At 51.9% G+C, this 21,742-nt stretch overlaps 1 protein-coding gene across 1 annotated transcript in view; it reads right to left on the minus strand.

The window, feature by feature from the left end:
• The window catches only part of TMEM132C (transmembrane protein 132C), a 312,101-nt gene that overhangs the window by 188,292 nt on the left and 102,067 nt on the right, over positions 1–21,742 (minus strand). Inside the window, exon 2 of the mRNA XM_023241276.2 lies at positions 17,063–17,954. Coding sequence (XP_023097044.2) covers positions 17,063–17,954 — 892 coding nt within the window. The remainder of the gene's footprint in view (positions 1–17,062; positions 17,955–21,742) is intronic.

A 21,742-nucleotide genomic window follows, 5' to 3' on the forward strand; every position in this document is an offset into this window, starting at 1 on the left:
CTTTTAGAAAACAGTAGTGCAATCAGTCCCACCGGCAAACTATGAAGGCATTATCGTATCGGTTTTAAGAAGGCCATTTCTTATGCCATCACTTTTCAGTGAGGGGTGGAAATGACCCCAAACGCCTGAATTGCTGCAGCCCCCAGAAGCAAGGGCCCCCAGAAGCAGGGGCCCCTGTTAGAGGGGCAGCCTGTGAGGCAGTGGAGGCCAGAGCCACAGAATTTAGAAGAAGACAGAGCCAGTCTTCGTCAAGGGCTGCCCCGTGCTGTTTCTTTCATGGTGACCATGGAGTCCAGTCCCTGGATGCTGGCTAGATGGTTGAATGAATGAATGAATGAATGAATGAATGAATGAATGAATGGGATGGAGAGATTCAGATGCCTCTGGGAATATGGGAAGAAGGGCGTCTTATGATCAGGGAAGGCTGTGGCTCTTCATGTGTGGTCTCTAGGGCCAGGCGCTTGGCTTTCACACCGAGGACAGACGCTCGGCTCTTGCTGAGGGACGAGGGTCCTGCATCCGCATCGAGACCCCTCATGTCTGCTCGGAAAGCCCGACCTCACGTGTGATCGCCCTGGGAGTCTGAAAGTCCCCTGAACTGGTGATGATGTCACCCAGGCAGTGGCAAGAATCATGACTTCTCCCTCTTGACCCAAGGGACACATTGGACCTCACCGTCGTCCTATGTTTATTTTTCATAGCATTCCGGAAAAAAGGATATACAGGCGTACTCGTTTCACTGCGCTTTGCAGATGTGGTGTTTTTCACAATCTGAAGGTTCGTGTTTGCTCTGCCTTGAGCAAGCCGCTGTTGAGCGTTTGCTCACTTCCTGTCTCCACGTCGCATTCCCATAATTCTTGCAAAAGGTCGAACATTCTCGATACTGTTGTATTTTTATGGTGATCTGTGATTTGTGATTACCAGTGACGGAAAGCTCAGATGATAACATTTTTTGGCAATAAAGTGTTTTTAATTAAGGTGGGTACATTTTCTTAGACATAATGCGATCGCACGCGTAGCGGACTATTAGAGTGTAGACGTCATCTTTACGTGCACTGGCAAACCAAAAAAATCCACTTGATGTGTGGTGACATTCCCTTTTGGGGGAGTCTGGGGACCGGGCCTCCAGCCTCCCCAAGTCATGCTCCCTGTGTAGAAAACTCAGCACTACAAAGATGTCAGCGGCTCTGATGATGACAGAGATTAATCACTCAGCATTCATTAGGACTCAATTATTGTGATTCTTTAGTGTTTTGTGGTCTCTCCTTTCATGTTCTACACACAGGCTTGGCTGTGGGTCTGAAGATAGAACATTCTGGAAAACAGTGTAAAATCCCCAGGGGAGGGGGCTTTTTAATTGCGATTTATTCCACCATGGGGTGTTCATTCTTCTTCCGCACAGACTTTTAAGCCAGTGCCAGGACACCAAGAGAGATGCTCTCTGGAGATTTTGCAAACACCAGCGCGTTCACGGTGAGCCCTCCACACTCCGGCCTGGGAAGCGCTTCTCGGCGGTGGCGGCCACACGAGGCCCCAAGAGAGCTCGTCTCCCCCATCGGACATGCCAGCGCTCCTGGGGGACACCTGCTCCCCACAGCTCTTGGCCTCTTTGGCGGATACGGAGCATCCTAGGACCGCGTCCAATGGCAACAACTTCTGTGACACCACAGCGGGGCATGGCTCTCTCTGCCTAACATCTACTGACGGCTCTGAAAGCAGTGACACGGCAGAGGTCAGACGAGGATAAGCAATGGCGGGGGAGCAAGAGGCCGCTCGAATCTCATAAGCCGTGCCCCAATGCACACACCTGCCCACCCCCTCTTTGAACAGTTTAAGTTACATGCAAAATGATAGCAATCTGGAGCCTAGGAAAAAATAGGAAAAAAGTTGTAGGTGTTTATGTAATATTTTATGCACACATACACACACACACACACACACACACACAAAGCCAGCAATTTCCTTAGCAACGGGCCTGCCGCCTGCAATTCTGGAGACAAGTCAAGAACCCAGGGGGAAGTCGCAATGCCAGGTGACTGAATTTCAGGGGTGTGTACGAGCTTTTCCAGATACAGGTAACTTCTCGTTCTTTCCTGAGTAAGGTTCTTCGTGGCTTCAAGTCACTTCAGGGGATGGGGAGGCTGACCAAACGGCCTTTACACCTTGTGATTGTTAAATGACTTCCTTTTAACCTTCTCTGTCTCTGTTGGGTTGAAGAATATAATTTCTTTTTTTTTTTTTAAATTTTTCTTTTTCAACGTTTATTTATTTTGGGGACAGAGAGAGACAGAGCATGAACGGGGGAGGGGCAGAGAGAGAGGGAGACACAGAATCGGAAACAGGCTCCAGGCTCTGAGCCATCAGCCCAGAGCCCGACGCGGGGCTCGAACCCACGGACCGCGAGATCGTGACCTGGCTGAAGTCGGCCGCTTAACCGACTGCGCCACCCAGGCGCCCCAAAGAATATAATTTCTTAGTGCATTTGTTGTGTCTTGACTTAAGACCACTTCTCAATGTTCTTTCCCTTCTCAAGCGACTGTCGTTAACAGGTGGAGGGGACCAGAATCGGAAAGAGCACTTAATTCACCGCGGAAAAGACTACAAGCATAGCACCACAAATGCCTGTACAACCTTCAGCTCAACTACAACCTTCAGCTCAACTGACGAATTCTGAAATTTTGCTACACCCACTTTTGCTTCTCCGTCTGTCTCCCGGATGAGCTCATTGCCTTCATCTTTCTCCGCGATTTACCAAATTAGGGCCCTCTGCACTCCCGTATGCCTACATCCTAACTAATTATATCTGCAATGACCCTAACCACCCAGTAAGGTCACTTTCTAGGGTAATGAGCATTAGGACTACAACGCAGAGATTCTGCACACAAATGTAAGCGAGGGTACCTGGGAACTTGTTAGAAAAACAAGTTCTCTGGCCCAACTCCACGTCTACTGAGCCAGAAACTTTAGACGTGGGTCCGTCCGGGGGCGCCTGGGTGGCTCAGTCAGTTAAGCATCCAACTTCTGACTTGGGCTCAGGCCGTGAGCTCATGGTTTGTGGGATCGAGCCTCTGTGCTGACAGTTTGGAGCCTGCTTGGGATATTCATTCTCTCTCTCTCCCTCCCCCTGCTCGCACTTTCTCTGTCTCAAAATAAACAAACTTTAAACACAAATAGAAGTGCGGTCCGGTGACTGACACTGTAAAGGTACTGTGGGTAATGCTCACGCCCCTCTAGGTGGGGAGCCACTGGTGCACGTCATTCTTGGCTGCGAGCCGCTCGCGGTGGCTGAAAGCACCTGGCTGGTGGACTCCCATCCCAGAGGAGCATCTCCACTCCGTGGGGGTGGAGGGTGAGGGGGGCACCCCGCCCTGGGGCTCCGGGCCACACCGGCACCTGCTAGCTGTCCGTGCTGCTATCCAGATGAATACACGTTGAGGGAATATTCCCAAATCAGCTGAACTGCCACCTAGGCTGTCCAATGATGTGTCTTTTTTACTTCCAAAACCAAGCCAGCGTGTGTTCTCAGCTGTGTCTCTGTCCCTGTACAGCACACAGAAAATATGGGGAACCCGTGTGTGAGGCTCACAGGTCTTTCTGCCAGAAACACCCACCCTTCTGAGTTCCACGGCTCTTTCTTACACGCTGCCCAAGAGATTGCTCTGAGGCCATCCTCATTCTCTGGTTCGTCTGGAGAGAAAGAGAAAAGACATCCACTGCTTTCTGGTCTTTCCAAACTTCCCACGCGTGTCTCAAGGGTCCTTTCAGTGTCCGACCAACACGTAACTTCTTCTAGTCCCCGCCTCATGCTCTGTTTCTCTTTACCCTCAGTTTAGGAGTTATTTAACCTCATCTTTTGGAATAAGAACCAACCTGATGAACGTTTTCACAATTTTTTTGGTCCAATTCCAAAGTTAAGGGTTTCACACTCTTGTTTTCCATGTGTGCTGTGATATCCCATTCTTCATGGAAATCAGCATGACGCGTTCGTGTGATGGCTTGAAACTTGGGAAGAACCATGGCAGACTAAGAACCATCAGGGGATGAACATATCACTTCTTAAATAAAAAATATTACCCCCCAACAGAAGGTGGGTTGATGGACAGTTCAATACCCATAGCAGGTTGACTAACCATGGGGAGACGAATGGTCTCTTAAGCTCGTTGGAGATTCTGTAGCCTGAGTGGTTACTGAGAAGGAGGTCACGTCACTCCCTGACCCTGCAGCCAAGCTCAGCTAAGTGAAAACGGTGCCTTCCCACCGTCCTTCTTAATGCGGCTGCCATGTTCGATTCCCCTCTCCCCACGGCGGCTGCCATGTTCGATTCCCCTCTTCCCACCGTGCATTTCAGGATGGCATAATTGGGTTTGTCAGCGGGATGCCATCTTTACCTCTTCTGTGTGAGAGATGCTGACAGTGATCTATCAACTCTGAGAGGCAGGCCCGCGCCTAAGAAGCCAGTTCTGGGAAGTGCTCATTAACGCCAATGAAATGGATGTAATTGAAGTGTGATACGCTTTCTGCCAATGAGCTATCAGGGATGGGCTCTGTCTGTGAATATACCTCTCTGATGTTGTTATCAAAGCCCTTCTTCTTTCTTAAGAAAGGATATTAAGATATACTTATTGTGAAGTATAGACTGACTAGATCAGGTCCTTGCTCTTTGGTAAACATGAAAATTGGCCTTGATTTTAATGGCTTGTTGCCACGTTCTCTGCTGCCAACATCTGGGAAGAGTGTTTCAAAGAAACAGAACCTCTTACATTGCCAGGCAAGGCCGTTATGTTCCCAACAGCCACGTCTTGCCACATGTTCATGGGGACCGTCATGATTCCCTGAGAACCACAGCTGCCTTCTACGCCCAAGAGCAGATGGGTTATCACCTGTGATTACAGACATGCCCCTGGTCATCAACCATTTGTTTTCTTCTGCGTTTCTCAATGCCAGCATCACTGATTGGCATTATGAGTTGGGATATCCTTTGTTGGGGAGAAGGAGGTTGTCCTGTGTGTTGGGGAATACCTAGCATCGTCCCTGGCCTCTACGCATGAGATACCAAAGGAAACGCTCCCCCAGCTCTGATGACCAAGTACGTCACGGGAGGTTTCCAAATGGCCCCCGGGAGGGGGGTAAATCTGATCCCTGGTTGAGAACCTCTGGTTTTGCCTGAATGGAAGCAAGGGCATCCTTCCTCCTAAAGGATGCAGACGTTACCACAGAGACGGAAGTTCATCGGTTAGCATAGCTTCAGGTGCATCTGGAAGCTCTCAACCAAGAGCGGCTATAACGTGCCCTCTGTGTGGGGCACCCGAGTGGCTCAGTCGGTCAAGCGTCCAACTCTTGGTTTCGGCTCAGGTCATGATCTCACGGTTTCTGAGTTCGAGCCCTGCATCTCTCTCCCCCTCCCTACTCTCTCTCTCAAAATAAATAAATAAACCTAAAAACTTGTTTAATGTGTCCTCTATGTAACTTCAGGAAAAACACATGTAGTAATAAAAACATAATAATGCAATAATAATAAATGGTATTTTCTAGGTGCTCAAAATGTGCCAAGCACAGGTTAAAATTCTATCCAATTTAAGCCTCGCAACATCCCTAAGGGTAGCTGCGAAGATTCTTATCCTCATACAGAAATTGAGGCACAGAAAACTGGAGGAGCCTGTCTGTGTGTTGCCTCTGGGAGACCGTGGGTCCAGGATTTGAACTCAAGCATCGTCTCTAGAGCTTACACCCCATCCTGACGCTACCGGCGGGCATCTTGTCTGGCCCGTGGGTAAACCCACTGTCTTCCAGTACTGATACCTCAGTTTCCCCTTTGTCAAACACTCTGCCTCTGCTCTCCGCCCATTGGCAGTGAGATTAATCCACCACTTGCAAATGTGAAGGGTAGCCTGCTGAATAAGCACGTTCCAATTCGCTGGTCCCGATAAACGCATTAGGGATGGGTACGTGGCTCCAATAAGGCAGACTCAATTCCAGCTCATCTGTGACAAAAGTGTCCGCCTACACATTTCTGGTGTGGTGGTCGCGGTGGTAACGCACACACAGAACGCAAACTTTACCATCATCACCACTTTTAAGCGTATGGTTCAGCAGCGTTCAACGCACTCACCACGGCCCATCTCCAGAGTTCATGTCATCTTGTGAAACCGAAGCTCTTCGCCCGTTCAGCGATAATGCCCCCAGCCCCCCAGCGCTGACGACCGCACTCCTCCTTTCTGTCTGGATGACTGTGACCAAGTACCTCCCGTAAGAGGAAATCACACAGTATTTGTCATTTTCTGACTGGCTTATTGCACGTTGTATGATGTCCCCAAGGTTCATTCGTGTTGCAGCGGGTGTCAGAATCCCTTTCCTTTCAAAGGCTGAATCATATCCCATTGTTGTGTGTGGACGCCGATGGCTCTCCATTCACCCATTGGTGGGCACTCAGGTTGCGTCCGCTTCTTGGTCGTTGTGGATGCTGCTGCTGTGGGTATATGAGTGTCTCTTCAAAATTCCGCCTTCGCTTCTTCGGGGCACACACACACAAAAGTGCAATTCCTGGATCACATGCTAATTCTACTTTTAGTGTTCTGAGGTGCCGCCATATTGTTTTTCACAACAGCTGCACCATTTTACATCCCATCCACAGGAGACAAGGTTCCGCCTACTGCACACCCTCATTGACACTTGCCATTTTCTGGGTTTTCGACGGCAGCAATCCTAATGGGGGCGAGGGGGTATTTCATTGTAGGAGACGTGCACTTTCAAACTCTTAAGTGTTGTATGAGCTGGGAACCATTGGAGTCACCACGGAGGGAGCCAGTAGGAGTTGGGACAGCATTAAGACAGGGGTTCGGACGATGGGGTGAGAGAGGATGAATCTCAGAATTGGGTGTTCAGAAAGCTGCATGGCGTGCTGTGAATAATGGCTTGCCAAACGCTATGTAAGTATGATTTTCTAGAAGTCCAATAGGGCCATCCAACCAGCAGTCCCAGGAGAAGCCAGGATATGGATTCTCAGGAGCCATGGGTCTGATCCAGGGAGCAGTGGGTAAGAGCCTCTAAAAGCCTGTGTCCCCCAATGCTGTGGGGATTCCATCTTTCAAAAGCCCCCCTGAGACATTCAAAAGAAGAGACTTTCTTCAGGAAACCACGTCCAAAGTGAGCACAATACCAGAACGAGATGCCATTGGATGCTGATATTCTAGGGAAACATGAGATAAGGTCTTCATCTTTCTCTACGCGCTGTCCCCCCAAACGGTTCCACCTGAGCGACAGCCACCATCCAGGTCCGAACGTGCTGGTCCTTCTAACTGATGCTTCTGAGGTAAGGTGACAGAGAGAGAAAGCCCCAGTTGATATAAGTTAGGCTAAGGCAGCAAGGTCAGGCCTCGAGAACATGGGTTCACTCCAGAGGAAAGAGGGCGAGGGACACCGGGACCCCAGCCATGGTCACTGGGCTCACCTGAGGAAATGGCTGGAAGCTGGACCTGAGACCCACTGCCCACCTCTCTCCCCCTTCGATCGCCTCCAACACCACAGGTCCTCTTGTCTTCATGTCCCCATTTCCAGGAGTCTTCCTTTGTAAATAAAATGGTGTAGGGGTGCCTGGGTGGCTCAGTCGGTGAAGCGCCCGACTTCAGCTCAGGTCATGATCTCTCAGTTCGTGGGTTCGAGCCCCGCGTCGGGCTCTGTGCTGACAGCTCAGAGCCCGGAGCCTGCTTCAGATTCTGTGTCTCCCTCTATCTCTCTGCCCCTCCCCTGCTCGTGCTCTGTCTCTCTTTCTCAAAAATAAACATTAAAAAAAATACCCCAGTATGAGGGCACCAGTCAACTGAGAGTGCGACTCTTGATCTCCAGGTTGTGAGTTCGAGTCCCGCGTTGGGTGTACAGACTACTTTAAAATAAATGTCTTTACAAAAAACACCCCAGTGTTCCGGGACACTGGAGTACCCCACGCTCCCTCTGCAATTATCACTCACCCCTCAGCCCACCGCCGCTCCCCAAACACGCCCAGGTAGACAGGACTGCAAGTCCCAGGTCCCCTTATGCACGTGCTAAGCCATTTGCAACAGACACAGCTGTGATCTGGGAAGCTCGAAAACTAAGACGCCTTTTATTATTTTCTTTTCTTTTGAAGACTACGGTAACTTAAATCGGTTAAAGAAGGTGCAACGGAGGCGGCCGGTCTGGGTCAGGAAGGCGGCCCTTCCTTTCTGCTTTCAGAGAAGCGGAGTCTGTGTTTCGTACAACAGCCGAACGGGCTCACCGAAGCCGGGCTGCCTGGCAACGCAGATGTGTTGTGGGGAGCCGGGGCGGGGGCCCCGGGCAGGAAACGTTATTTCTTCACGTCTTCCCAAGCAGAAAGAAAATTGTTCCTTTTCTCTGTTCCAGGAGAACACACTTAAAATGACAAGCTGAACAAAATGAAAACAAACCTCTCCTTCGGAGACATTCAACAGGGAAATGAATTTTAGGCAGACTGTGGGAAAATGAGTTTCTCGTACTGTCTGCACCAAGCTCCGAATGTGTAGCCCGTGCAAACCCGACTGTGTTTTGGGGTCTCCTCCTGACGATGAGTCTGGGGACCGCGGGTCACTCCTGAGCGCCCCACCTGACCTGGGGACAGATGCCTAGTTGGAAACGGGGAGTCGAATTATCCAGGGGCGAGGCTTTTCCATGTCCTTGGACATACAAGGCATCGGGGAAAGAAAAGAGAGCTCCCCCAAATTCACTTACAGCAGCATGCACCGGCTGCGGTCTGTAACCAGGGGGAGGGTTGGAGAATGTAGGTGCAGGTGCACCGAGCAGAGCAGGGGTGTTCTCCACGTGGCGAAGGCCCAGCACCCATCTGTAGCTCCGCTTACGGTCGGAGCTGCCGAGGGGCACGTAGTAACTCAGAAGATCCTGGGAGGACAGAGTGGGAGGCTCCAAAATGCCTGGGGTGGTCTGTCCTCTCCGGAGTGGGTGGGACTTCCTGTCTGCGGGGGACCCCAGGATGCGGCCTCGCTGGGAAGCGGTCTTGGCCGATGTGAGTAGTCCAGGAGGTCCGGATGGGGTCCTTGCGAGGGAAGGAGAGGGGAACTGAGGCACGGCCGCACAGGGGACCCAGAGGGACCGACCACAGCGGGGGAAGCAAAGCAGCCACAAGCAGAAGTACCAGCAGAATGGGGAAGAGACGGGGAAAGGACACTCACCCAGAGGGGGCGCGGCCCTGCCAGCTGATTTCAGACTCCTGCCCCCGGAACTGCGTGTGAACACGTTTCCGTCCCTTTCAGCCCCCAGGGCGGGGTAGTTTGTTACAGAAGCCCTGGGAGGCAAATACACCTGCTGTGTGGAGCCACGACTTAGATCTGGAGACACAGCTCAGCCCAGGGTCGCCATCGGGTCCCCAGGCCTGCGCGGCGGGGCTGAGAAGCGAGTCCCCTGTCCACACGCATCAACGCAAAGGCTGTGCTTAAAGCCCACGTTTCCAGCTTCTCGTGAAAAGCAGCAAACCCGGGTCCCCGCGCCACCGCGTGCAGGGGCTTGAGAGACGGCCGCCGTGGGTGGCTTCTTCCGCTCAAGCACCGTGGTTTCCAGTCCATCCCCGCTGTGGCCCAAACCATTAGTTCGTTCTGTCCTCTGCACGTGACAGTCCACTGCGTGGATAGATCGCAGTTTGCTCATCCGTCGGCCGCTGGGCATTGGGGTGGTTTCCACGCGTTGGCTGTTACGAAAAATGCTGCTGTGGGCATCTGTGTGTTCTGTGTATTTGTGTAAGCAGACGACACAGCAGAGCTCCCCGAGTGGCTCAGTCTAGCAGGAAAGACACGCTCCATGAATCCCCCACCAGCTACCCACCAGCGGGAGCCCAGCCCCGGGCCCTTTGCCTCCGGGGCTGGCTGGGAACCAGGTCTGCCTGTCAAAGGTCAGAGGAGGGGACAGCCAGCCTGTGACGCGACCTGCACGCCCCCCCCCGACACATTTAGGATCTAGGACTGAGTCTGCTGACAGATCTCATCCCGTTTGCAGAAATAATTCTCTCCCCCCGACATCCCTGCATACTAAGTCCCTTTGGCTCATCTCCTTAAAAGCTTCTTCCCTGCCTCCCCCCACCACCCCCGCCTTTACCCTTTTGATTTATTTACGGAAGATGCTGGAAACACAGAGGAGCTGTTAAGTGTAGGCGACATGCGTTGATTTGGTTGGGGGGACGTCGGTGGTTAACAAGGATGCCCAGCACACATCCACCCGTCAAATCGGGACAGAGCTCATGAGTCAGGAGCCCCGCATCCCTGTGCCATCCGCTGAGGACACCTCCCCTGCTCCCTGATCTGTGATCCGGCCTCACCAAAGCACGGGCCATTAACGGAGCTGCACGGCACACAGGGTCTGTCCTCTGCTCCCATTTTTACTTCTGGGAAGACTACCTCCTTACCTCGCCGTGTTTTACTCAAAAAAGAAAAACATCATCTCTTCGGGTTGATGCCCCGAAGGCTCCGTTATCGGTGCCGGCTCGCGAAACCCACCCAGAAAGGGCAAAGCGGACCCGAGACTTACTGCTCCCTTGTCAGTAACTCTGGAGAAACACACAAGGTCCGGATGAACGAGCAGAAAAGGAGACGCCGAGATTCCTAACCGTGCTCCTGTGCCGTGGCGGCCGGGACAGAGGGCGGCCACCCCGGAGGACAGCCCGCTGGCTGGTCACGGGCTGGCAGGACACAGGGTGACAAGCCGAGGCCCACAGAAGTCTAGACACAGGGGGAACTCTCCAGATCTTTCACCGTCACCGTTGGTACATCTTGTGTCACAGAGACGCCCCGCTCTACGCTCGATTCTCCCACAGGCCAAAGTCCCTCGTCTCCAAAGACCCAACCTGACCTCCAGAACACAGGCTTCTTCTGATAACTTGACAAACATCGCTGGTTCTTTACTATTTTGTTTTGCCGAGTGAAGGAAGCCCTTTCCTCCTCTCTCTTCAGACGTTTGTAACTCACAGCAATTTGACAAAGCGTATGACTGTAAACAAAGACGGAAACATTCGTCTCTTTCTCCCCACCTGATTGCCCCGGAATTCAGAAACCCTTATGAAATAGTCTCATTTTCCCGATAACACATGTACTCGTATGAGCTCAACGAGGATCTGTTCTCTTTGTAATGAGTGACAATTAGACAAGATCTTAGCTTGGCTTCTTAGCATAAAGACACTTTAAAGGTCTGATGTTCCTTATTACCAGACAGTTTTAAGAACTGAGGTTGACTTTAGGGAGCGGGTGAGGCCCTTTGGATCTGACCACAGCTTGTTACTAAAATGTCATTCTGGGGAATATGCACAGAATCAGTATTCTGACCACATTTACATTAATAATCCACATTTAATTAGCCTTTTTTTTATATATAAACAAATGAGTTTCACTGTATCTTTGAAACGACTAGAAAAATGGTATTTCAGGGGAAAACTACAGCGTACCGTGATCAGATCCTCACTGTCCGTGGTCTCTCGGGTTTTGTGATCTACCTGTAAACGTCAGAGAAACCACCGCGATGGAACTCGTGGGGACGACCTTCGTGCCCGCCGCGACAGGCCGCGAGGTTCACATCATCAAAGGGTCAACCCGCAAACCGGGAAAACCCCTGGGACTGAAACCCCACCCTCCGAAGAGCTTCCAGCTCAGATCTAGACTGCTTATCACCTGCTCGGATTATCCACCTTCGTATTCTTTTATTTCCAAAGAGATGCCTCCTTATTAAATTAGCGATCGCTCCCGGGGGCTCAGAGTCCTGGTTCAGGGGAGAGCCCACGTGCAGCACCACCTCCTGAAATGAAACACGCTCACGGCCATCTCGTCCCAAGCGAGCGTGAGGACAGGCGGTCGCTAACACATCACCTTGCACCTGTGTGAAATCACCGGGAAAATAATGTGGATTGACCTCGACCGGTAGAACTTGAATCTGATTACAACCCATTTGAGTTGCTCAGTTGGCTAAGTCTTGGCTTCTGGGAACCTCTGCTCTGGGGGACTGTTTTACTCTCTGGTCATCCTATTGACCTCTGTCTCCTCCCCAAGGTCTTAGATGCCCCTTGGCGGTCACTCACACATCAATCCATGTCCATCAGGACCGGACGCCTGAAGGAACTCAACAGTCTGCCTGCCCGCGTGCATGATGGCAAACGTTGGAGCAGCAAACGTGGGGGTCCTCAGCCTGGACGCCGCACCAGCGGTGATGTGACGGTCACACCAGGCGAGCTGCTCACACTCTGCTGACCCAAAGCGGTGGGGGTGTATTAAAACCACACACTAGCAGAGACCAGCCTTGGGAACTCCCTGAGCCGACAAACCCAGGTGGGTCACATAAGCAAAGCTTTTCGGTGAGCTTGTTTGGCAAGACAGGCGAGGCCACCCTGACCTGTGTCATTGCTTGCTTATGCCTCTGGAAACCATAAGCAAGATTTAAACTGTTCCCCCAAATGGAGAGGAGGTAACCAGTAACCCATTTCCTTCCATTTAAGAAAATCCTAATATTGTAACCAACGCCTGTGAAGAAGAAACAGTCCGTGCCTCCAGGCTCTGGGAACTGCTCCCTCCCCTTCCCTTTTCTTTTCTTTAAAAAAAAAAAAATTTAAATGTTTATTTATTTTGAGAGAGACAGTGCTAGCAGGGGAGGGGCAGAGAGAGAGAGGGAGACACAGATCACAAGTGGGGGAGAAACAGAGAGAGAGGGAGACACGGAATCCGAAGCAGCTCCAGGCTCCGAGCCGTCAGCACAGAGCCCGACGCGGGGCTCGAACCCACGGACTGCGAGATCGTGACCTGAGCCGAAGTCGGACGCTCGACCGACTGAGCCCCCCAGGTGCCCTTCTGGGAACTGCTTTCTAACATACACCCCACTCAAGCCTCATTCCATGTTTTGGCTGGAGGGCTCCCGGTGTGCAGTGTCCTTCCGGTGTGTTCACAGTAAACGTTTGCTGACTATGACTTCAGGGATTCATCGGTTTTACTTCTGGTTTTTGTTTTCCTGAACTTTGGACACAAGGAAGCAAGCCTGTCCCAGCCGCAGCGGACAACGGGCCACCTCTTTGGCATCTGCAGGTATCAATTTCGTTGCTCAGTGACAAGGCCAAGGGGCAGTGGCCTTCCCTGCTCAGCCCTTTAATGACCTGCAAGGTCCGGACCCACGGAGGTAAAGCGAACATTGATCCCAACACAGGAAGAAACTGTAAACCTCATGTAACACGGGGCTTTGAGGAAGCAGTGGTCGGGAATGAGCATCCCGAGAGCTTCCGGAACATTCAGGCACGTGGGGACGGCAACGGGAATTTTCAGGACCGATGACTCCAACCGTCAATGTATTTTGGAAGTCCCCAGAATAGGGAACAACGCCTCCGCCCGCTATAAGGAATCTTGACATTGATCAAGAAGTCTCCATCAGTCGTGAAGGAGAACATCCACGGAAAGGAACATATGTGATACAAGCTTGACATCAGGTATTTGGTTTTGCATGAATTCCATATACGTTTGCTCTGTGGTTCGACGTGTGACAAGGGACCAAGGGGCCTTGCCCACTGGGCAGACACACTTAGATGTGTCTATGAAACACCTCTGGTTATGCGTGCTTCATTTATGGTGGTGATCATTCTTTGTCACGTTCTCAGGTAGGTTTTCCAAATAACGTTACGACTAAAGGACACAACGCTTCAACTTTCCACGTCTTGACTTTGATCATAAAACTGGGGTTACCTTTTTATCAAATTCATGAAGTCTCCAGTGAAAAGGAGGCTGCTGCTTTTTGCCTATGGAAGAGGGTCTCATTCGTGAAAATGGTCTTAGAAAGGAGGCCCAGGCCGGGTTCCAATACAGGGTAGTGGCCCTGTAACGATTCCCAAAAAGTCCTGGATGTCTCCAAATACAGCCTTGTCGTCAAAGCCATGGTGAAAGATGACAGGGGAGAATGAGGGGGGATTTCAGAGTCAGGAGAGGCTTTTCAACGACTCCTCAGGGCCCCGGAATTTCTGAGGAGAAAGGTAACAGTGACGGGCAAGATGGGTTTCTCCTGTGGGAGGGAAGGGTGGAGGGCAGCTGGGTGTGGGTTCCCGTGAGCACGCGCCCTGGCGGGGAGGAAGGGGCAGACTCACTGTTCCTGCCGCATCTGTGTGGGTCCCCTCCTGTTCTCTTACTGTATTTCTATCCTTGGAACAATGTATTTAAACAGGAAAATTATTTTGGAGGCACCTGGGTGGCTCAGTCAGTTGAGCATCAGACTCTTGATTTTGGCTCAGATCATGACCCCAAGGTTGTGGGTTGGAGCCCCACTTAGGCTCCACACTGACAGTGCAGATCCTGCTTGGGGTTCTCTCTCTCTCTCTCTCTCTCTCTCTCTCTCCATCCCTCCTCTGCTCACACAAGCTTGCTTTCTTGCCCTCAAAATAAATAAATAGGGGCGCCCGAGTAGCTCGGTTGGTTAAGCATCCAGCCTCGGCTCAGGTGATGATCTCGCGGTTTGTGGGTTTGAACCCTGTGTTGGGCTCTGTGCTGACAGCTCAGAACCTGCTTGGGATTCTCTCTCTCTCTTTCTCTCTCAAAAAAAAAAAATAAATAAACTTAAACACAATTTATTTATTTATTTATTTATTTTAATTTTTTTTTCAACGTTTATTTATTTTTGGGACAGAGAGAGACAGAGCATGAACGGGGGAGGGGCAGAGAGAGAGGGAGACACAGAATCAGAAACAGGCTCCAGGCTCTGAGCCATCAGCCCAGAGCCTGATGTGGGGCTCGAACTCACGGACCGCGAGATTGCGACCTGGCTGAAGTCGGACGCTTAACCGACTGCGCCACCCAGGCGCCCCAAACACAATTTCTTTAAATGAAATATATTATCTAGAAAGGGAAAGCCTGCTTCTTGCACAGTCTGCCCATCGGTCATGGGAGCCACATCCTTCGGGCCTCCCGTCTGGGAGTCATTCCCGCCTCTCCCCCAGGACTCTGGTCTGGGGTTGGAAAGATCAGGAAGGCAGAAACAAGGCTGCCGCACTTCACGGCATTACGCAGCGTCCAGCCCTGGACCCCGCCCGCCATCACTGCCCTCTGTGCTCCAAAGGGCTTGTCGTTATTAAAAAAAAAAAAAAACAACCCCAAAACCAAAAAACAAAATAGTTTTGCTCTTCAAAGAAAGTCACGGTGAAGCGGGAATCAATAGGACGTCGAGAACAGAGCCAGCAGCTGCAGTTTCACGCAAGGCACGGTGATGTCCTTTTACTGCTGAAACAGAATTCGGCACTTCTGCAAGTTTTGACGGATGTCCAAACACAGCCCTCATATACGCACCTTTTACGTGCCAGGCACTGTTACAAGCCTTAACGAACAAATACTGGCCCTCAGGGGCCTCCCCTGTAGAACAGGATAGGCTACGATGGCATCTGATGTAGACATGAGGGGACAGAGGCACAGGGAGCTGGCACAACCCGGGAAGCAGAACACTTGGGCTCAGAACTGTGCTGGCTCCTCACCACTGGTGCCGTTGGTCCCGTCTTGTGCACCTACGTTCCAAAGCCAGGGCCGCATGTATTTATTTTATTTAGAATGAAACGATCTGGAACCCGAGCATGCTAAGGAACTCAGGAAGAACAAAACTCACACCTTCCCTGTATCTTTCCCATCAAAGACGGGAGGAAGCAAACCCTGATCCTCTTATCTCAATATTTGCTATCCTGGCCCGAGGTTGTAAGGTTGACATTGCCGTGAAGTCACCGGTGCCCTGACAGGGAGGTGTGTCCGTCCTCTCTCACACACAGTCAGTGGGGGTCTGGCTGACCACCGAGGCTGACAGTGTAGCCGCACTGGGAATCCCCGCAGGGCAAACTTGGTATCTTGTAAAAGACTTGGGATTTCACAGCCCTGTTGTAGAGGCCCTCGATCACTTCCAAGAACGCAAGGGGAGAGCGGATACAATCAGCCCACTTAAAAATTGAAAGAAAACGATTACAAGGACAATGACAAGACAGCTGCTTTAGAGGAGAATTATCTGAATCCCGGGGGATGAAGACAATGCCTGGAGACACATCTTGAAACCTCTGAGGGCATCTTATGAAAACAAACACAAACACAGCCTTTGAAAATGACCATTCTTCAAGGTAAATGACAAAACTTAAACCAAAAGAAAAATGCGATAAAATGCCACCATTCTATTCTGCAGATACTTTTCCCGAGCAACTCCTTCCAAGTGTGATTTTTTTTTTATTCTAAAAAGAACCACAGCGCAGCTGTAAGTATAACCCAAGACCTTCTTAACTAGAAAGGGGGTGGGGGGAGGGAAGCGATTCTTATCATCGTTATCTTTTAAACAAATCTCAATCAAATATTTTCTCATTATTATGAAATCCGGGTCCGCATTTTAAGAGGATTTGCCGTAAGTGGCTTTTCCCCAGTATGAATAATCCTCAGATAACAGACGCTCCTGTACCGAACTCGGAATTGTCACACAGAGTCACAGAGAAACCCTATTAGAACCTGAGCCACCTGCTGAGCAGCTGCGGTGACGGCAGCCGGGTTCTTCTGTTGCTTCAACTGACTTTCTGTTCTCTCTTTTTTTAGAAGACGCAACACCTCCGTGTGGCGATTTCTCCTTTAATCACCGCTAACCTGGGCTCAGGAACTGAGGCTTCCCCAGCCCCGACTTGGCAGCACTGAACCTCAAGGATTTTTTTATAAAGGGCGTGTCCTTGCCCTTTTTCCCACGCACGCCCAAAACGGAGCATCAAAAACCCTAGGTCGTTTCTCGGGCCCTGGGACCTGACGGTCTCCGTCACACAAGTGCTGTCTGCGTATCTGCAAAGGAACTCAAGCGAAAGAAACATCACATCCTTCTCCTCCAAGTTCGATGGCAACTCAAGGTCAAAGAAGAGCGATTCCTTCCCACTTGTTTCCTTCGGAAGCGGTTTCTGGCCCCCATCCCCCCGCCCCCTCACCCACGACGTAAGAGGGGCTGCCGAATGCACGTGGGGGGCCGCATGCACGAGAACGTGGCTTCACCGCGAAGCCAGAGGGTCCCCGCAGGGGGCCAAGGGCCCAGGCTGCCGCGGGCCAGGCGGGGCACCTACCTCAGGATGAAGAGGTCCACGGTGGAGTTGTTGGCGACGCTGACGTAGGCAGTGACCACGTCTCCTTGTTTCACGGGCTGGGAGGGCAGCCAGATGGCCACGTTGCTGTCCAGACGCAGCTCGCGGAGCTGGGCGCTGTCCTGGGCCCGGTAGAGGCTGACGCTCCCGATCCTCTGCAGGCGGGGCACGGCCTCCTCCGGCCCGTCCCTCCCCGGCCGGATGGAGTTGCCCTTCCTGGCGTCCCCGCCGCCGGCACAGTCCCCGCGCCCATCCCCCGGCTGCACGGCATAGTAGAGCTCCACGGGGCTCCCCTCGGGCGGCCCCGGCGCCTTCTTCCTCCCGGCCAGCACGGTGGGGGGCCCGAACCAGCCGGCCAGCAGCTCCAGCTCGGCCACGCACAGCCCCAGGGCCCCCTGCAGCCGGCAGCCGGCCCGCACCTCCCGGGTCTCCCGGAAGGCGAACACCCGCAGGCAGGGCAGTCTCTCGCCCGGGCTCCGCGCCGCCCAGTCCCGGCCCAGCAGATGGAAAAGCACCTGCACCTTGGGGCGGCTCAGGTACACCTTGTCCCGCACGATGTGCGCCCTCAGCTTCCAGTTGAGGCCGAACTTGCTGGCCGGCCCCAGCAGGTTGGAAGGGACCATCAGGTCCAGGGGCACCACCTTCTGCACGGAGAAGGGCCCGTAGCTGGCGTTGAGCGCCGGGGGCCTCGTGGCCTTGTACGTGAAGAAGGACTCGACTCTCGTGCGCAGGCTGGAGTTGTGCAGGGCGTCCTGGCTGGCCTCCTTCAGGAAGAAGGCGGTCTCGGCCCCCAGGATGTGGTAGCTCACGGGCAGGTAGGGCGGCCGCGAGGAGAACCTATGCACGTCGTCGGTGACCCCGCGGCCCTCGATCACTGCGGGGGCAACGGGAGACAAGAAAAAAAGACAGAGAAGGGGTCATTACCGGACTCCTAGGAACACAGCAGGCCCACAAGCAACTCAGAAACGAGGAGGAACATTCCAAAGCCCACGTGGCCAGCGTTTTCACGGTCCTCCCGGGATCAGCCAGTAAAGGACTGTGCGCTATGCCAAGTATATACTGGAGCCTGGAGCTCTAGATTTTTGTTCCCTGGGAACGATTCAGCAGTGACGATCTCCTATGTCCATGTGACAAAAAGCTGGCAGGATACCTGTGGGTGTAGAGTCAGGATGTTTATTAATGGTCTGCATGAGTTTAAAACATTTAATGGCAGGGATACGTGAACAGAGAAACGGACCAGTGGAACCGAGGGGTCCATAAAAGAACTCGGGTGCATCTGGAAATTTAGCGTGTGATAAAGGCAGTACCCAAATCGTGAGGCGAAAAGAGACCTCTGTTTTTGCTTTTTTAATGTTTATTTATTTTGCACCGGAAAGAGAGAGAGAGAGAGAACAGGGAGGGGCAGAGCGAGAGAGAGAAAATCCCAAGCAGGCTCCAAGCCGTCTGTGCAGAGCCTGATGCAGGGCTCAAGCTCACAAACTGTGAGATCAAGACCTGAGTTGAAATCAAGAGTCAGATGCTTAACTGACTGAGCCACCCAGGCGCCCCAAAGAGAGACACTTTAATAAATGGTTCTGGGACAACTGGCTAGCCACCTGAGACAAAAGACAACATTAGATCCATATCTCACACCATACCCACGAATAAAGTTCATGTAAATCAGTGATCTAGATAAAAGGAAATAAATTTTTTTTCAGTACTAAAAACAATGGGTGAATTCCTTTATGAGCTGAGTGTAGGGAACGCTTTCTAATTCTGACTCCAGATCCAAATGCAATTTTCAACAAAGTGATAACTTGCCTGTGTAAAGGATTGTTTAAATGTTTTGCAGAACAAAAAAGTTCATAAAGTCAAAACAGGAAAAAAAAAAAAGGGCAAATGGGGCGATCTTGCAAACTGCTCACTTATGGCCTCCTACCCAGCCTGGCGATGGGCTTTGTTTTGCCCACAGTATTTAAAAAATTTTTTTTAATGTTTATTTATTTTTGAGAGAGAGAGAGACAGACAGGGCACAAGCTGGGGAGGGGCAGAGAGAGAAACACAGAATTGGAAGCAGCTCCAGGCTCCGAGCTGCCAGCACAGAGCCCGATACGGGGCTCGAACCCACGGACCGTGAGATCATGACCTGAGCCGAAGCCGGACGCTTCAGCGACTGAGCCCCCCAGGAGCCCCTTGCCCGGAGCGTTTTAAAGAATCCCTAAGAATGGGAACCATCTTTAACGGCTGGGAGGCATCTGGGTTTCCAGCTTCCCCTTACACATGGGAGGACGTGGCAACAAGTGGGCGAGACACTCAGCAGGCCACGGGGCTCAGTTAAGTCACCTGCTTGACCTCCAGGTGCATCCGAGTTGGAAAGCCCCGACTGGTGTCTGCAGCCCAGTGAGTCCCCACCGGGGGCGGGAGCTCGGCGCTGAGACAGGAGAGAGCATCACCCCCGCCTGCCCGCCCTTCTCTGTCCCCCGCAGGCATGGCCTGTAATACGGCCAGCAGACGCCTTGCCGTTTGAAGGTTCTCCTCTCTAGAGGTGCCCCCTGGCTCGTACTTGCACCGTGGGTGGCTCACGAAAACTCACTACACACACGACTAGGAGGTTCAAGCGCCCAGTGGCTGACTTTGCGAGGCCCCCCGAGGCCCGCGGCCTTGCCCTTGTCTTTGAAAACCAGCCCAACGCAGACGCGGCCCCCCGTTCCTATACTGAGGAAGAGGGGAGTGTTCTCTCCCCCGCTGGCCTTCCTCCTGACCGCGGCAGGCACAGCCCATCCAGCACATGGGGCGGCCTGTGCCTCTCAGCTCTGCAGCCCCCCTAATCCTCCCCCGGCAGGGACACCGGCTGGCCGATCAAAGCTGCCCTCGGTGGCACCGAGGCCAAAAGGGCTGGGTTGTCAAGACGGCTTTTCAAAGAGTCGGCGTCCTCTCCTGCTCTTGGCCGGAGACTGTGAGCTGACACCACCAGTAACAAGGGCAACAGCCCTCTCTCTCCTCTCTCCTCTCCATTCCAGAACCGGGTTAAATCGCCCTCAAAAGGCCCTGCCAGCGTCGGACATCCCAGAAAGAGTTCTGGTTCCGTGTCCTTAAACGATCCATGGACTATTTAAGCTACCTGCAACACTTTATAAAACCCGAGCTGAACCGCCGCATCAGATGTTTTATTCTCGGGTGCCCATCCCTCTCCGAAAACGCCCTGAAGCCCCGAAGCGTGGAGATTTGGAGGCCGATTTGTTTGGGGCGAAGGGGGCTGCAGGCTCTCCGAAGGAGCGGAGCAGGATGCTAAGCCCGTGCGTGCTGGGTGCTCCCCGCCAAAGAAAGCGCCACCACGAAGCCTTCTCCTCGTTTTTCACTCTGTCTGCAGGTAGGGATTCCTTTTTTTCCACGTTTTTGTGGATTTTCCATGCCCAACAAAGCCTAAAATAGGACCTTTTGTTTTTTTGTAAATGCTGACTTTGTTTTCTATAAAGTAAAGCTGGAGTGGGCGTGCTGTCTAGCTGTCTTCTCTCTCGGGATTCTCTGTTATTTAAGTAGGTCACTCCTTACCTTTCTGGTGGAGGAAAAAGCGCCTCGCTCTTACATTCCCGCTAAATGCAGTTCCGAATTTTCCAGTTCATGAGAGATTTAATGTGAGCAAGAAGAGACAGACACCGTGAAGAAGGAAGTGGGTCTATTACGGTGGTTAAAGGCATGAAGGTTGGCCATAGAGGTGTCAAGGGTTGACCTACTGAACCATCATGGGATCTTGAGCAAGTTCTCACATTCTGGGAGCTTCAGTTTCCATGGATGGATGGATGGATGGATGGATGGATGGATGGATGGATGGACGAACAGGTGGGTGGATGGATGGACAGATGGGTGGATTGATGGATGGATGGATGGATGGACGGATGGATGGATGGACAAACAGATGGGTGGATGGATGGATGGATGGATGGATGGATGGATGGATGGATGGACGAACAGGTGGGTGGATGGATGGACAGATGGGTGGATTGATGGATGAATGGACAGCAATGTGAATGGATGGACGGATGGATGGGTGCATAGGAAGTAGATAGATGAGTAGGTAGATAGAGCCAAACATTTGGGACATAACAGTAGTTGTGTGCAGCAATTAAAAATGGCCCCAGTTCTCCTCCTGTATCTATACCTTTCGCATGTGGCCCTGCAGCCCTCCCTTCAAGAAGAAGAGTCTCTTGGCCCACTCCTTGCATCTACGTTGCCACATGACTTACTTCAGCCAATGAATACGACAGAGAGAATTTTTTAAGAGCAGTGAAAATACTCTGTATGATACTGCAACACTAGACACATGTCATTACACATTTGTCCAAACCTACAGAAGGTACAACCCAAGAGTGAACCCTAACGTAAACGAGGGACTCTGGGTACATGGGAACTCTTTGTACTTTCTCCTCAATTTTGCCGTGAACCTAAACCTGATCTAAAAATAGGAAGTCTTCAAAAACAAGAATCTATTGAGCATATGTACGCCCATGATGGCCAGGAACAGCTCCCTGCACACACAATATTCAAACCGAAGATGGTGTTTCCTAAGCTTCGGACACTCCGATAACACGTCCATGACATCAGCCGTGTAGTTACGCACTACAACTTAATCGATGATTTTATCGATAACTTATTAGAGTAAATACTTAATCAAGCATCAGGCAA

The sequence above is a fragment of the Felis catus genome, chromosome D3, assembly GCF_018350175.1.
Source record: "Felis catus isolate Fca126 chromosome D3, F.catus_Fca126_mat1.0, whole genome shotgun sequence".
In the NCBI taxonomy this organism is placed as follows: domain Eukaryota; kingdom Metazoa; phylum Chordata; class Mammalia; order Carnivora; family Felidae; genus Felis; species Felis catus.